Source organism: Rhodamnia argentea, chromosome 7 (genome assembly GCF_020921035.1).
Source record: "Rhodamnia argentea isolate NSW1041297 chromosome 7, ASM2092103v1, whole genome shotgun sequence".
NCBI classification, from domain to species: domain Eukaryota; kingdom Viridiplantae; phylum Streptophyta; class Magnoliopsida; order Myrtales; family Myrtaceae; genus Rhodamnia; species Rhodamnia argentea.
This window is the reverse complement of record NC_063156.1, coordinates 5,343,468-5,361,668: the sequence shown is the minus strand read 5'-3', so window position 1 is coordinate 5,361,668 and position 18,201 is coordinate 5,343,468. Positions and strand designations below refer to the sequence as shown.

General features: G+C 37.8%; 1 protein-coding gene across 1 annotated transcript; it reads left to right on the top strand.

Annotated features, from left to right (window-relative positions):
* Nucleotides 1–2,070: 2,070 nt before the first annotated feature.
* On the top strand, nt 2,071–18,109 carry LOC115727140 (vacuolar sorting protein 18). The gene is made up of 23 exons (XM_030657305.2): nt 2,071–2,369; nt 3,008–3,220; nt 3,320–3,459; nt 4,552–4,647; nt 5,240–5,307; nt 6,236–6,337; nt 6,678–6,822; nt 8,224–8,367; nt 8,452–8,571; nt 8,737–8,793; nt 9,271–9,330; nt 9,493–9,600; nt 10,258–10,400; nt 10,790–10,868; nt 11,600–11,662; nt 11,813–11,943; nt 12,832–12,937; nt 13,795–13,983; nt 15,025–15,252; nt 15,605–15,760; nt 16,781–16,942; nt 17,488–17,604; nt 17,767–18,109. The coding sequence occupies exons 1-23, from the start codon at nt 2,207–2,209 to the stop codon at nt 17,935–17,937; spliced, it is 2,961 nt and encodes a 986-aa protein (XP_030513165.1). The 5' UTR covers nt 2,071–2,206; the 3' UTR covers nt 17,938–18,109.
* The last annotated feature ends 92 nt before the right edge of the window (nt 18,110–18,201 follow it).

The window sequence follows — 18,201 nt, the reverse complement described above, 5'->3', positions numbered from 1 at the left end:
TGATAGTGCGATGGTACAGCGTTTTGCCTCTCCTTTTTATGCATTCATCATTCAATTTAGTCCAGTTTTATTTTGGTATTTTCCACCATCAGTTGCCATAACCCTAAACTATAAATATACGCAACAACATATTTAAAGGGGAAATTATGAAGATATGCGCATTCAAAGCGCAGGCGGCTAAACTAGTCGGTGTCGTGCTATGGAGCTGAGACAGACTCGATTTTGAATCCTTAACACAAAGAAAAAGCAATATCATTGTCTAACGTAAGAACTTTTATGAGATGTTTTGGAAGCATAACTCTTGTCATATCTTAGTGATTACATGCATCAAATTCTTGTGCATCAAGTACAGTTTTTTTTTTTTTGTTCTGCCCTATTCTATTCTATTTTACAAGCCACATTGTGTGTGCTATACAAGGCAATAAGCTTTTCTTTCATGAATATCTCACTAATATCCCTAAGATGTTAAAAGTTCATATTAACTTACTAATTTCATGATTCAATTAAGTTGTCCTACAATTCAATTATACTAATTTACTAAGATCAAGTACCGGAAGAAATCTAATTTAATTCGAATTCGAATTCATATTTGAGCAAAACCTAATCCAAATGGTCGTCTTTTTTTTTTTTTTAATGATCTTCCTTAAAAAAATCGAGGGTTTTTTGCGATTTCTGATGACTTGAGTAATGTAGTGTGATTCTTGATTGTATTACATTGTCTTTGTTGAATGTTGTTTAGAGATGTTGGACATGCGTTTTACTTGGATTTCTCCGGTATATTTAATGAGCCTTACATTCCATTACAGATCCTAATTTCCGTCCGTAAGTATTCCTATTTGCCTCTTGACTTGCATGCTACTCTAGGATGATTTCCTTAATTGCTCTCCACCCTTAGTTGCAATTGCCTCTCTGTTGAAGGATACTTCTCGGCTCAAACTTCAACTTCCTTCCATGATTCGAGCAAACCGTCCTCTGGCACGTGTCATAATTCACTTAAACTCTACCCATTGAAAATTTCATTATTTATGAGCACTTTTTTATTGGATGGGCTTTGGGCTAATCGTGTTGTTACCACCTCTTTGATGGACGGGAGTCTTTAGGCATTCTAACGCGTAAAGCTCACGAGTTTAATTGCAATGTCATGGTTCATAATGGACCGTTAGCTACTTTACGATAGAACCCAACTTTTAAGCCTGGTGTCAACAATACCTTAATAATAATAAAATAGAGCGAATAAGATATCTATTGTCTTATTAATTAGAAGTCGCACATACAAACGTGTGTACACATTTATATATAAGTATTTATGAATTTCTTCATTATAAATCTGCAATATTATGTCTTTTAAACTCTAATGACTATAAAACGATTACTAAATGAGGTTAAATTTTAAATAAAGGCTTGAAGTAGCCATGATTGTTTCAAACAAGGACTTAACCTCGTTGGGCACCTAAATATTCCGGTCAATCAAGGAAATATTAATTAAAATATAATTTTAACCTAATTGTTTAATTAAATTAAACTAAAAATTAAAAATATTAAAATTTAAAAAAATTGAAAATGCAAGCGGAAGATTATCCTCCCACTTGTGGATGTCGCCTCACTGCTAGTGAGGTGGGGGCGATGGCCGATAACCTTGCTCATTAGAGGCTCGGCTCGGTGGCCCTCTCCCGATTCCGACAAGTGTTGCCTACCCTTACCAAGGCACCGACAACCTTGCTAGCTATCAACCTACCCTCCCGCATGTGCTTCTTTATTTTATTTTTTTTTTATAACTTTTAGCTTCTTTTAATTTAAAAACGACAGAATAAAATAAAAACAAAGAAAAAAATGAAATGGAAATGACAAAAATGCCCCTAATGAATTGGTGGGCGAGACCTTTTTTGGAGTTTGAAATGACCACTTTATACTCTTATTTGAAAAAAAGAGGGCACTCAGGCTCTTATTTAAAACAAGATTTTATTTAGTCTTTTATTAAAAAAATGAGAGCTTATATAAAATTTTTCCAATAAATGATAGTATGTTGGGAAAGGTTTTACATATGAAGGAAAAGCTCAATTGAAATAGACCCTTAAGACAATAAACGATTCGCATTCAGTATTCGCTCGAACAAATCAGGAGTCGATGGCCATCGTCGCAATTCTTTGAAACCATCTTGAGCTGCTGGGATTTGGGATTTGGGATTGGGAGCGGCGAGAGCTTGAAGATGGATCAAGCGAGGCAGGTCTTCTCGGTCGATCTTCTCGAGAGATTCGCGGCCAAGGGGCGTGGTTTGATCACCTGCATGGCCGCTGGTAACGACGTGATCGTCTTGGGGACAAGCAAAGGATGGGTCATCAGGCACGACTTCGGAGTCGGAGATTCTCACGGTGAGGATTTTCATTGATTCCTTCTTCTTGGCATTCTAAAATCCCGATTTTGTGAGCTCAAGTTTTGCTTGCATTCTCTTTTTATTGTTCGGTCGAGCTGATTCACAGGTTCGTTTAGCTTGGGAGGTGAATTCGTTCGGGTGTTAACCGTTTACATAGATTGGGAAGCTCGTGTTCTCTTCTGTCGTAGCTGGAGAGCTGGAGAGAGGAGTTTGATGATTGCCATTGCAGTAAAAAAATTAAATAAATAAGAGTCTGCGTGGTTCTTGATCTCGGATTAGTATTAGTAGGTATGGAAGGAGTAAAGAGCTATATTATGACAGAATTAAGTAATATAAATTTCATTGTACGAGCAATGAAGGATCTTTTGCTCATCCTGTTAAGATAAATAGAAGGCTGATATGAATCTGCGGAATTGACCTAGGTTTAAGTAGTTAATGTAGTTTGCTTTTCTAGTGTACTGAGTCTTCATTCCTTTTGAAGCCATTGTGCTACAGGGCAATTGCTTGGATATGTATTTCTAGTTGAGTGCTTTACAGCGATGAAACAGGGCTAATGTCTTCCAAATTTTTATCAACAAGTGTTGTTGGATTTGTATGACTTTAGCATAACTAATGGACATGCACTTGAACATCCAGAATTTGATCTCACGGTGGGTCGTCCTGGGGAGCAATCTATCCACAGGGTTTTTGTTGATCCTGGAGGAAGCCACTGTATCGCCAGTCTAACTGGCAGTGGTGGTCCGGACACTTTTTATATCCACGCAAAGTGGAGCAAGCCCCGCATTCTAAGCAAATTAAAAGGTTTTGTAGTGAATGCAGTTGCATGGAATAGACAGCAGATAACAGAAGGTAAATGTTTGTTTCCTTGATGAATATGCCCAGTAATTAGATCAAGATAGTGGCACTTTGATCCAGCTTTTCTCGTTTGTTTTGCTGTTGTGAAAGCAGCTTCCACCAAGGAAGTTATCCTGGGAATGGACAACGGCCAACTTCATGAGATGGCGGTGGATGAAAAGGACAAAAGGGAGAAATATATCAAATTTCTGTTTGAGCTGTCAGAACTTCCAGAAGCATTCACTGGCTTGCAGGTATCTTTTTGTCTGCTTCATTGGAACTTGTTTCACTCACCTTTCATTGTATGTTGTGGTAGGGTAGTAGGGGTATTTTGCTGACCATAGGGCTGTTTATACCTTTCCTTTCTGATCTCCGACTCACTTCGAGAGATTACAACATAAGATTTTGTCTAACTTGATCCTAAATAGAGTAATCAGTCACTGAACAAAGGTCAGCTGTTGGTTTGTTAGACATTTGAAGGTTTGCTTGATATTTTCAATGTCTTCATTGATGGCGACACCGAGGAAAAAAACTGATACTAACTAGTCGGAACCCTCAATCCAATTATTTAAACAGAAAAAACCTTAACATGGTTTAGTGCAGAGGGAAAGCTACGCTATTAATCCTTATGTAAGCTATTTGCAGTTAAAATGCCACAAGAAAAGCTAATACTGTAGAGTTATTGTTAAGCCCCCCGTAGCTGACTCCATGTAGTGGGAGAAGGTTTTAGTGTTGTTGTAAGAAAGAGCCTTGAGCTAGTGGTTGTAGCCCATTCATGGATGTTGCTGCCGAGGCTGAAATGGCATAAGCAAGGTTTTTTTGACAAATAAGAGGGACCAATATGGCGAGCAATGACATACTCGATCAGGAATCCCAAGCATTGTGCAATGAAAGGGGAATGCCAGCCCATGGTCAAGATTTTGTTAGTCTCCAATGCAAAAGAGAGGTTCCCTTCGAAGATCCTGAATGGAAAGATCTTTGGGTGGCTAGTCTTTAGGTGTGAAGAGGTACAGAAGAAGATGGTCACCTCTCAAGCGTGATGCTTATCCACATCTGAGTCACCACTAGATTGTGTAAAGGAAGAAAGGATAGAAATATTTGGGTAGCATGAACATCTCTAATCTAACTCGAGTTTTGTAAAACACATGAAATCTCCAATGTTTCTAGTATCAGATGTCAGGTGCTGGAAGCAGTTAAAATTCAAGTCAGGGAAAAAATATGTTGACTGATTGCACTTTGAATTTCTGTTGTTTCTATGAATGCTAGAGTCTGCCTTGTAGATGGTACTTGCCTTCGACTTTGATGACTGAGACATTATTGTAATCTTTCTTGTCTGTTTTCGACAGATGGAAACAGCTAGTGTAAGCACCGGAACTAGATATTATCTGATGGCTGTTACGCCAACGCGGCTCTATTCTTTCACAGGGATTGGATCACTGGAAGTAAGTGTAGAACAACAAAAAAGATCACTGAGTTTAGTGCAATTAACAAGTGGAAATGTCCGCTCTCTTGCTCTAGACGTCGACTGAGTAGTTGTTTGAGAATTACTTGATTGAATGAAACTTCGACATGAACATTGTGATAATGGCGCATAAAATCAATATTAAGCAACGCTGCTGGTTTCAGACTTGTTGATGGAAATTGAGAGTCCTTGAACTGTTCCACATTAACAGTTGTACATTGATGACGTTGCTATATTTTGCTTAATGAAAATTGAATTTGTTTGCTACTTATATTTGAGAGATAAGCCAGATGTTTTCTCTGCACACATGCTATCACTATAAAAGTGCCTTTTTGTTAGTGACTTTTTATGTCCACATTAGAGCTTCTGATGAAATCTTTTTGGGTGGTGACGCTATAACTTTCTTTATATAATCATACTATTGAATAGTCGGTTTATGTTTTCTGCTTGTCCTGTCTGCTTTAATGCATCTTTTCCTTGCCCTTGGCTTATAACAGAATATCATCTGAGCAGATACTCTTCTAGGTTTTATTATCAGCATCTGATTAATCTCTTTCATGTGCACACTTTAGGCTGTTTTTGCCAAATATTTAGATCGCGCTGTGCATTTCATGGAGCTTCCAGGAGAAATACCTAACAGGCAAGTGGGTTTTTCAACCGCCCCCCCTCTTCCCCCTTTTTATGTTAGTTTCGCTACTTCAATCTGCTCTATTTTAATATTTCACTTTAATTAGAAGTCTCAACAAAAGGCCTATAACGTGCCACAAGCCTGCAAAGTCAGATAAATATCCATTCCTTGGTCATGGATTGATTAGCGTTTCTTTTCTGCGCGTGGACACACTTCAAGCTTGCTCAGCCATAGTCCGACATGACCATTTCTTGCAACATAAAGTGATAACTTCAGCACCAGTCATTTTCTGAATGTCACACACACATTTTGTGGTGTAGTTGGCCAAGTTCACATATATATGATGAGCCTTCAGTTCAAGATTGTCCACTATGCAGACCTGCCAAATTTATTTTTCCCCTTTAATATGAAGTTTTGGCTTAAGCAACGTAGTGTCTGGCTTTAAACACAGGGCCTTGGACCAATCCCTGATCCCCAGCCCCAACAATCGGGCCCAAAGCCCCCAGCGGTGAAATGTTGAGAGAATTTCTTTATGGTTAACAGAGCCATAATAGATAGGAAGAAGATTATATATGACCCTAGAGATAAGTGAATGTCTAATTAGAAGCTGGAGTGGACAAGAAATAGATAAATGACCAATGATTGGTTGCGGAGTCAAAGCTATAGAAGAGGTGCTGCAAGTAGCAACAACAAGGTCAATGGATGACATGGCGGTGAGAGGGTTGATACGATATAATGATGTTGAACAGAATGAAAATTAATTCCCTTATGCTCAATCTAAAAAAAAGTTGGTTGTAAACATAATTAGTCGTACAATATCAAAGCCAGATCTGTAGATTCTTAGTTGGTCAATCAGCTGACATTCATTCCTAGAGAGAATTATTATGAGCAATAGCATTTCTAAAATGGTTTGTCTCTTGTATTTTGTGTTTACTTTCAGTGAACTGCATTTCTTCATCAAGCAACGAAGGGCTGTACATTTTGCCTGGCTTTCCGGAGCTGGTATTTACCATGGCGGCTTAAATTTTGGTGCAACACACAGGTAAAGATGATGGCTTTCTGGTGGTTTAGTGATAGATTGAGAGGCTGCCACTGAATCCATAGCTTCAGGAGTCTTTTCTTTTGAAATTGATTTTGTGAGGATTCCCAACTCCTTTGCCTGCTGTTAGTGAAATTTCTTTTACTAACTAAAGCAGAAAGAAAAAGTGAGGCTACCAAAGTTTCTTTTGGTTGCCTCATTCATTTATTCACCGGTACTTGGAGGACTCGGTGCATTGGGTGCCATCCTCAATTTTGGTAGCATCATGTGTTTGATATTGTACTATATTTTGGGTTGTAACATAATGCCATTCCAACCAAAACTTTCGCCAATCTCTGTGTAGTTTTCCTGATGGAGATGAGAACTTTCTGGAGAATAAGGCACTTTTGGACTATTCGAGACTTTGTGAAGGTTCTGAGGCACTTAAACCGAGTTCTTTTGCAGTGTCTGAGTTTCATTTTTTGCTTCTTATCGCGAACAAAGTTAAGGTGTGTTTTTATTGGTACTTCCTTTTTATCCTTTTACAATTTTTTCCCTTACATTTAAACTGTTGCACTGCATTTCAATATTCGGAAAAGGGCCAGTACTTGTTACGCCTGGCTGATAAATTTTCTAGGAGCTGCCTTTCCAAGTTGTTCCGTCACTTTCTCCAGGGTGATGGCTATTAATTGCAGACTAGGAAGAGTCTCGACCAACAAGAAATTGAGTGCTGCCTGGACAGATAGTTTTATTAGGCCCCTCAAAGACTGCTTTTATGGTGGGGAAGTCTCACTCTATTGGGAAATATAAGTGACTTCTTTAGCATTAAGTAGAGGCAGAAAAAGGAATCCTTACTTAATAAAAGCACATGGTTAGGGTATTCTAGGAGAGAAGTGGATGGAATGGAAAGATTGATTCTGAATCTGGCTGGTCCACACTTTTTCTAAAATTTAATTTCTTGAATCTCAGGATTATACCTTTGAACGAGGTTAGATCTTATATGACATACCTACAAATGTGGGCATAGCTCACTTATGAAAAGAAATTAAATGCATAGGTATAGGGTTGAATGCTCATATGAGAATATTAGGTGAGGCAAGTTTGTTGAATCCATGTTCATCTCTTGTGTAATTAGTCATTTCACTATTCACACTCAGCAAAGTATAATACATTGCATATTGCTCATTGCGATGATTAATTGGATGGAGGAGAGACTCATTCGTCCTTTATCTGATGAGGAGACACCTAAATGACTTCTTCTATTATTAATTATTTGAAAGAATGGTTGATTCATACCAATGGTATGACTATAAGTAGAGAGTGAGGGGGCGACATGGAGAAGGTTTAGATAGCTCCTTGCAATTGCCGAATTGGAAAATTATACGTGATGTTGTAAGATTACTTGTGCTTCATGGATATTGGCATTCACCAATCCAAGAGATGAGATTTTTGTTGTAGGTGCGTGCGCTAAGAGACACATAGAACATGAGTAGTCATGAATATCTCTAAAAGAAAGTACAACAAAGATGGCCGACAAGATAAATTGTGATGTTCACAATTTTCATATCAACCTTGCAACTCCTTTTTTCCTTAGAGAGAACATATTCTCTCACCTCGAAGTGTTTGGATTTTCATATTGCTTCTTCCATAAGAGTAATCAGTCAGTCAATCGCCTTTCTCTTCTCAGAATATCTCTTCCTTTAAAGTTCATCATGATTTCCCGGTGGTTATGACTTAGGAGGTCCAAACATGTCTTTGCTTGCACTACTAGCTCATAAACATGGATCGCACAATCAGTCCAAATCTCTCCATCCTGTTATTTTGGTTGTCAATATCTATAGTTGTCTCCGTTCAATTCCATCGTGTTCTAATTTTTAGAACTGTTTCTCATCATTTTTTTCTTTTTGTAGGTTGTAAACAGAATCAGTGAGCAGATAATTGAGGAACTTCAATTTGATCAGACGTCAGAGTCACTTTCAAGAGGTATAATTGGATTATGCAGTGATGCCACTGCTGGGTTGTTTTATGCCTATGACCAGAATTCCATTTTCCAGGTTTGGTCTTTATGACAAGGTCATCTCTTTTATATCCGGTATCTGTGCCCTACTCTGCCATTTAGTTTCCGGGTATGAATCCAGGTGTCAGTTAATGATGAAGGGCGAGATATGTGGAAGGTGTATCTGGACATCAAGGATTATGCTGCGGCTTTAGCAAATTGTCGTGACCAGCTTCAACGCGACCAAGTTTATCTAGTTCAGGTCACACCTCATTGTCTTTGATGTTTTCTATGTGATCGTTACCTCATCACCACCACCACCACCACCACCACCACCACCACCACCACCAATGAAGATGGAGTGTTAGCTGCTCTTCCTTTTCCAATAAAGTCAGATAGTGTATGATCTCATGGGTCTGTGATGCAGGCTGAAGCAGCATTTGCCTCCAGGGAGTTTCTTAGAGCAGCATCCTTCTTTGCAAAAGTAAGTTCTCTGATTCATGAAAATACTTGTAGTCTGAAATACTTTGTTTAATAAGGTTTTACTTGGTTAATATCAAAATCCACTTGAAATATTTCTGAACCATGCATGAATCTGTGATTGATATCATGAAGACTTTTCCTATGTAGCTATACTCTATTCTCCTGGCTGTACTTTTAGCAGTTGCAGTGATCGTTTTCAATATATAGCACCTGCTGGATACAAAATTCTGGAAGTTGTCTTCTTTCAAGCATAGATAACTTGTACTCCATGGGAATTTAAACTGGTATATGGGAATCTCCAAGATCATTGTAGTATCTGTCATATACCTATGTGTCATCCTTGTCTGGTTTATTCTGGAAAAAAACCCTGTCAAACGGACTAGTTGAGAACATTATGATGGAATACACTCGCCTACGCCTAAGAATTTCTTTTGGCCATAATAGATAATCATAGTACTGACAGGCAAATATTTTGCAGATAAACTACATATTGTCATTCGAGGAGATCACACTGAAATTTATTGGCGTAGGAGAACAGGTAATTGCTGGTGTCTAAGCTGTGTATTCATGTTTTGTCTCAAGTCATGGAAATATCATGGAGCTTTTCCGGAAAAAGAAATTATTCTTTTCTTGTCTGGTTTTCATTTTTTACTATGTTTCTTTCATCCTGCATCAGACATTCTGTCTTCCTCTTTTGCAGGATGCTCTCAGAACTTTTTTGTTGAGGAAGCTTGATAATCTTACAAAGGATGACAAGTGCCAAATCACTATGATTTCAACTTGGGCTACTGAACTGTACTTGGACAAGGTTTTGCTTCTTTGCTTCAATTTTGTGATTTTATCTCTTTCGGCTGTGCTTACCTTGCAGCATTTTTCCCTATTCATTGTGGAAAGAATTATTCTGATATATTATTCTTCCCTAGCAGCTGTACTTTTTTAGCATCCATCCTTTTGTTCTATATTGACTAAAGTGATTGATTATCAGTTATCTGTAATGATGGCCTAACCATTGAAAAGAAGCGTAACAATACGTTGACGACTTTTTTAGTCGAGAATGCCATACTCATGTACTACTTGGCAGCGTAAATTAAACAAAAGCTTCTCTAGAACTTCAATTTCTGCATTCCCATGCAAAGTTTGATCAACAACACGATGTTGAGAAACGATTCTCCTCTTATTTGACCAAAGGTCAAGTTCATTGCATGTCTTCATCTAATACATATTGCCAATCTAATAACAATAAAATGGACAGAGTAGCAGTAATAATGCCATTATACTGCTCCAGACTTGCTGCTGCGTAAATCTTCTTTTGACATCTGTGTTTTAATTCCCACATTCAATTTCATACTTCATGAATACTCCTTTCCTAATTGATGTCGAGACATTAGCGCTATACTTTTCTTTAGTTTTGAAATTTGAATTCCAAATATCTAATAGTTGGAGATTTCATATGGTTATTTGGCAGATAAACCGGTTGCTCTTAGAAGATGATACTGCCTTGGAAAACCGTAATTCGGAGTGCTACGCAATTATTAAAGAATTCCGTGCTTTTCTAAGTGACTGCAAGGATGTATTGGATGAGGCAACAACAATGAAACTTCTGGAAAGGTTAGCCATCTGGGGTGGAGAATATCTGCTAAGGATATCTCTCGTACATCTAATTGGCTTCTTTCCTGTTGATTTCATTTTTCCTTTTTTCATCTTTTGATATGCTCATAGCTACCATTTGAACACAGGCTGTCCTCCCTAAACAGAAGATGATCATCTCTTTCCTAGCGCCGTATTTTTACCTTCCTATATACCACATGTCTAATTGGTTTATTTCTTTCTTAAATTTCATTTGTTTTTCAGCCTTTGATGTGTTCAGAATTACCATTTCGATATAAATACTCCATCTTCTTTATGCAAAAAGATGAATGATCATTTCTTTTGTAGCACTGTAGTTACCTGCCTCTTATATTCTTATGGTTACATCTTTTTCTTTTTTCCTACTTCAGTTATGGTAGGGTTGAAGAGCTTGTGTATTTTGCCAGTCTGAAGGAGCAGTATGAGATAGTAGTTCATCATTACATACAGGTGAATTTCATTTTCTGCATATTCTTTAGACTGGCATTCGGTTTTATCACCAATGCATATAGTTATCTATGTGAGTGTTTTTTTTTTTTTTATTATTTCAATTGACTATCCATTACCATGGCAATAGCTTTCAATGCTTAATTTTAACCTCCTCAAGTTTCAGATGCAAATATTCTCTGATCTCATAAGCTATTACATAACAATAGGGCAATTCTGACATGCGAAGGAAGTTTTCTCATGGAACTTACGTAAACTTAGCTTTCTTTCAGATGAAAATTCAGATGTTGTTCCCCCAGTGTAACCAAATGGTTGCACAGTTTTAGGATTCTGTGGGTCCCACCAAGTACTTGATCTATGTCATTGCAATGAGAACATAGTAAACTGGAGGTGTGTCCAGTGGAGAACAAATGAGTCTATTATATTAAGGCAATCTTGAATGAGAAAAAATTAATTCTCTATGGAAGGCAGGAGACGCTGTTACTTGTGGTGAAACTATGGAGAGCCGTATTACAGCCTTAACTGATGCTTGGTCCATTTTACTCTCTCGGAATGTACAAATGACAGTCATCTTTCTTTGTGGACAGAATGTAAGATGTGATGTTTGCAGGATAGGTAGCAAATTATGGACCTCTGATGAAACTCGATGCACTGTTCAACCTTACTCTCGCAGTCTCATTCATTTTCTTAACTTCATGGTAATCGTTCTTTTTTTTTTCTAATTTTCATTTAAGCAAGGAGAAGCAAAGAAAGCATTGGAAGTGCTTCAGAAACCTGCTGTTCCAATTGACCTTCAGGTAAAAATCAAAATATTGCTTGTAAATACACGATGGTGCTGTGAAATTTCTTTTTCCTTATTCTCTGATGGTGGTAACCTGCTAAATTTTTATGGAGACAAAGTTAGCAGATTCATGAACATAACATGTCGTTTGTTACTCTTGTTGCAGTATAAGTTTGCTCCGGACCTAATCATGCTTGATGCCTATGAAACTGTGGAGTCATGGATGACAAGAAAAGACCTAAATCCAAGGAAGCTTATCCCTGCAATGATGCGTTACTCAAATGAACCTCATGCAAAGTAAAGCGTAATTCTTTTTTACCCTTTAGCATATGTTCCCGCTGAATTAATGATAGTAAAATTCGCTGTTGAGTATAATATGTGTAAAACAATAGAAGCCTAGTTACTTGTTCCACAGAAAACTTGGGGAAGCAGAAACGAGATTTAGTCAACTTATGGCATTTTTTTAGCAGCACATTGAGTACCTTACTTTGTCCTGGTCATTGGATACACTTGTAATTTTGAAGAGTATGTAACTTTGTCTTTAAACTGTTGAAGCATATTTAGTACTTTAGGAATTAGCTACAGGTGACTATTAAGTGAGGTTATCGGGGTTTTGTGAGTTTCTCTCTATGCTCTATGAATTGATAGGTTGTATGGTATAGGATCCTTTTTAATTGCTTTTCCAATCACATTAAGATATTTTCCTAGTTTGACCAACTTACCTGTGGTGCGAATAAGATATGGCGCCCCTGTGTTAGTTATTAGGCCTCTACTTTGCTATTCTGCAGACCTATGTATCTACAAGGTTTGTCGAGGCCTTATTTGCATGTTGTCATCCGTCTGATACCTTAAAGTTTTTGGGCCGGATTTTCTAACACCATCAAACTTCAATTTCATATTGGATTCTCTTCTATTATTAGTTTGTCTTTACATGCCTTTTCTTTTTTCTAACATCAATCCCTTTATAAAAATAGACAATCTGACAGTAAATGGAGCAGCTAATGACATTATAATATGATTTATGAAGTTCCATAACCTTTTTAGTGATTATGTGCTTCTTCCGCTGACAAGGGGGAAGTATGAGACGTTCATATGATTTACAAGTCCTTATCTTTATTTTTTGTTGTTCCTGGGCATTAAGCTCTTTTCTATCACCTGTTACTCCTATTGCATGTTAACGTGCAGGAACGAAACTCATGAAGTCATAAAATATCTGGAGTTCTGTGTCCATCGTCTGCATAACGAGGATCCAGGCGTGCACAACTTACTTCTTTCGTTGTATGCTAAGCAGGTGACACTTTTTCTGTTTTCAGTATAAGCTGCTTCATAATGCTCTTCTCTTCACCGAGTTCCTGTTAATATCTCTCTTTTCTGGTGACAACTGTGTTGTGTTGCTGAAATCAGAATGACATCTTTTTCCCATGTCATTGTATGTGTTCCATTGTAGTCAGTTTTGTAGGTACTAGGTGGCGATCAGTTGTAAACAATCAAATTGGTCTTTTCTTGTAATTGTAGCTTTTGAGTAAATTGAATTTCTAAGCATATAATAAATCACTCTTCTGTTTCGATTCCAATATTATTGATGAGTAAACAAGACCACCCGGTATCATGGTCTTTGTAATGACCTCAGACTTTTGTTTGCATGGATGCAGTCCACCTTCTGACGCCCAAGATCAAGGATAGAGAATATTTAGGTTGCAATGCACATTTACAAGGAGCAGTGCTCCGTATATGAACAAGCAGGGGACTTAACAGTGATTGACCTGATTATTGGCCTATAGGATGAGTGTTTGGTTTAACTAAGTAGTTGTCTACCTTGCATCCATCTCTTTGTTTCGTAACTACCTTCTGCATTGGTAATGTTTGTGCTTCTCAAGAAATCTTAGGACATGCATATCTCCTTCCTACGGTTTGGTCACAAATTAACTTTTGAATCAATGTTCGACAAAAAAAAAAGAACTTTTGAATCAATGGACTAAGGACATAATTTAGTTTCCAAGTCTTATAACTACCAACTAACTAGTAGAGATCAATGATCTTGCCATTTGAATTTGTAATGAGAGTTTTCACTCAGAGTGGTGCCATGAAATGTTTAAATGACTGGGAGAATTAAGTATGACTATTGGTTTGCTTTATCATGATGATTAGGAAGATGATAGTGCACTTCTGCGCTTTCTGCAATGCAAATTCGGAAAAGGACGAGAAAATGGCCCAGAATTCTTTTACGATCCCAAGTATGCCTTGCGACTTTGCCTCAAAGAAAAGCGAATGCGCGCCTGCGTTCATATATACAGTATGATGTCTATGCATGAAGAAGCAGTTGCTCTTGCTCTGCAGGTATTTTTTGTTCCTAGTCATCATCCGACTTCAGTTTTGCTTTTTCCCTGAGGACTTTATCACTGGTCGGTAGCATCCTTTCTCAAATTATCTGTTGGTTCTTTCTTCTTCTGTTGAAAACTTTATGAGCCTCTTGCACTCTTAAGAGCTGTGCGGTTATCATGTAATCCTTATTTTTCTGGCTGAAGGTTATCTGTCATCATTTTCTCTGAATTATCTCATCATTCGTAACATTTAGGAGTAAGTTGCTCCCAGAAATTTCTGTGAGGAAATATATGTTACATCTCATGCTGGTGGCAATAATAAGGGGTTTATTACCTTAATTATGGCTGTCTTTCTGTGGTTTTTCATTTGATTTAGACTGAAAGGACCCTGTGGAGACCCGCCCATGGGTGGCTCGGTTGGTTAGGGCGCACTTGGGATTGTGTGATTAGGCGCACTGGTCCCAGGTTCGATTCCTCAGCTGAGCACCTGTGATTTAAGTGGGGGGCCATGGCGGTGGGTTGCTGTGCTAGTGTCCTTCGAGGAATAGTCGAGGTGCGCACAAGTCGGCCCGGACACCTTGGTTATAAAAAAAAGACCCTGTGGAGGAAATCTTCATTGAATTGGCATATAGCCTCCGACTGCTATTCCAATCAATGCTACTCTTAGCATGCATCATAGAATTCCAAGAAGTTTTATGGTCTTTCATTTCCGTGAACATAGTCAATTACCGTAATATTATGGACCTTGTTTAATAGCTCCAGGGACTATGGCAGGAACTCTCTTCATTTTCTCGTCAGACCTTGTTACCACATGCTCTTGCGATGCTCTTGTATTTTATTGTCATTACACATCTTTTTTTTTTTTTTTGCGGTACAATCTCCTGAGTTTGCCAGTACGACCACAATTACTTGATTGTATAATATCTGCTATGATTGCACTAGTCTGTGCTGTTTTAGCAGACTGTTTGCCTTGTAAACCTTGTGGTGGCTGATCTTATTGCTTGAGCACTTTGGATTTTCTACTTTGATCGGTTCAGATTCTCCTTTGGTAAATCAGGTTGATCCTGAGCTTGCTATGGCTGAAGCTGACAAAGTTGAAGATGATGAAGATTTGAGAAAGAAGCTTTGGCTTATGGTTGCCAAGCATGTTGTTGAGCAGGAAAAAGGAGCGAAGAGGGAAAACATTCGGAGAGCAATAGCATTTCTCAAAGAAACCGATGGTCTTTTAAAGATAGAGGATATATTGCCATTTTTTCCAGACTTCGCCCTTATTGACGACTTCAAGGTAGATATATGTTATCACAAACCCTTTTTCTGCTTCTTACACTAACATTTTGCTGAAAGAATATGGTCTGTGACATTTGTAGCTGGTACTTCATAACAAACACACAACCCCCCCCCCGGGCCAGGAAACACCAAAATGCTATTAAACTAAGAAGTTGTAGGCGCATGTCTAATGGTTCGTATGCGGCTCCATTGTTATTCACATATTAATCTTTCATCATGACCGAGACTTTTTTATCATGTGCATAGACTGGCTTATCAATGCATGTGTATTCTAGAGTAATTACGTATATACCTTCACGTGTCTAATTTACTTTTGGTCATCTTTAAGTTTTGATCTTTTAAATGCATAGGAGGCAATATGTTCATCACTGGAGGATTACAACAAACAAATTGAACAGCTGAAAGAGGAGATGAATGATGCAACGCATGGTGCAGACAATATCAGAAATGATATAAGCGCACTTGCTCAAAGATATGCTGTCATTGAACGTGACGAGGAATGTGGGGTATGCATCTTCTGATGTTTTTGATGAGTTTACGTCATCTTTCAATGACTTCATTTGAGGGAACAATTGATTTTTGTATATTCGCTAGCCGGGCGGAAAGTTAATTGAAAGGAATTGATTGGATGAGATGACTCCTTCAAGGTTGGAGCTTAACTTTTGGTCCGACAACTATTAGAGATAGAGTAAAAGGAAATCAATGGGCCAATGACTAAAAGTACGAGAGAAATAGTCACAAGTCACTACAGGTTCTTGCGGAAAGAGTAAATTTTTTGAAATTACCGATTCTCAACAAGAAGAATATCCGATAATATCTTCAATTGTAAGAAAATGATTTTGTAACAAGAATATAGTCAACTTTTCACTTCAACCGGGGAGAATTTACGTGGAAGAGAAGGAAAGAAAGATTGCCTGCCCTTGATGAGACACAAGGGAATATGTTGGGGCAACGCTGAAAGGGAAACTTTCGATCAAATAGTTAATTATGTAAATGATCATGTGATAATGATCACGTGATGAGGATTCAATACTTGCCACAAACAGCAAACAAATGCAAAATTAGATGAAAGTTTTTTGGATTGGAAATCAGTTGCAGACAAAATGACGATTTTCTTATCTCTTCTTATGATAAAAACCAAGTATATGGCGATACTGTAGTCTAAAATTAGTTGAACTAAAACTTTTGTTGAACAAATAAGTAAACTCAACCTTGAGAGAGTACACAGAGAAGCAACTACGGTGCTTATGATATGAGAGAGGTGTTACACGAGTGTATAATAAGCAACAAGAGATCACTGATTTGTCTTGTTGCCATTTGTCTCAGATTGTTATCAGCTCTCATAATTGTTTTATTGAGCTAGTTATCTCCTTTTACTCTGCGCTGTGATGGTTCTATGTTGTTTTTCCATTAACTAAGTTGATTATCTCTCTTTCATTTCATTGCTGCTTCTATCAGAGTTTTAAAGTTACCTTTGCCTGCCTTCATAAACTTGCTGATTATGATAAATTAATACAATTTCTCAGGTTTGCCGACGTAAAATTCTGACAGTGAGCGGGGAGTATCGAATGACTCGGGGTTATACGTCAACTGGACCAATGGCTCCTTTTTATATTTTTCCATGTGGACATGCTTTCCATGCAGAATGTTTGATAGCTCATGTCACACGTTGTACTAACGAATCCCAAGTAAGTTGAAGAAGTTCTGCTTATTGTAATGTTATGTGCCAAATGAGTGTTCTTTCCAGTTATCTATCATTAACTTGACAAAGGTGTTTGATATATGAAATATAAAGCTCATAGGATTGGATGTTCAAAGTGCAGTTGAAGTTGAAATAACCCTGTAGTCATTTATCTCAAGTTAGCTTTAGTGGAAATAGAGATGGTTCTTTTTTGCAGTGATTGAAGATGGTCTCTGTATGCTCTAAACTTGGAAATTGGCAAATGTCAATGGATAGGACTTATATCTTCCTCCTGTATCATGAAAAATAGAGTTTACAAATGGACCATGGCTTTCTTAATTAACTTCATCTGCTGTGATCAAGATAGGATAAAGGCATAGTGAAGTCGGAAGACATGACCTTATACATGTATTTCTTAGAATTAATATGTTTTAGTTTCTCTCTGACGGTTAGCCTCTTATATTTTCAAAACCTCTTCAAAATTTGGGTTTAGGGTTGTATTATATGGAGCTTCGCGAATAATTTTGGCGTTTTCAAACTATTATTTTCCAGGCAGAGTACATATTAGACCTGCAGAAGCAACTTACCCTATTGGGTAGTGAAACCCGGAGAGATCAAACTGGTGGCCTCAACGAAGAATCCATCACGAGCTTGACCCCAGCAGAGAAGGTTTACTTTCGATTTATCATGATGTTCATTTGATAAGCTTTTAAGGATTTTGGATTGAGAATTTACGATTATTTGCTATTGGCCATGATAATTTCATGTCTTTCACAATTCTACAGTAACGACTTAATTTGATCATTCTGTCTTTTGTTTGTAAATCTATAGCTGCGGTCACAGTTGGATGATGCCATTGCCAGTGAATGCCCTTTCTGTGGTGACTTGATGATCCGCGAGATTTCTTTGCCTTTTATTCTTCCAGAAGAAGCACAACAGGTCACTTCGTGGGAGATAAAACCCAATCTTGCAAATCAAAGGAGCCTCTCTTTACCTGTTTAAGATTGGTCGGTGATTCCCAAGAATCTATTGTGCATCTTTATGTGTGTGTATCCCTGGTGCAGAGCTGGACCATTTTGTGCAACTGTTGGCGTTTGACACAGATTTTGATTTTTCTTGACCTTTTTAATTATGTTTCACCTGACTCATCTATTCAATGAAAGGTTTTATGTAAGTTGTCTTGTCGGAGTTCCTCTGTTTCTTTTCCATATGTTCTTGATGGGTCAAGTGTGAGGGAATTGGGGACACAGAAAAGCAACAAGATGA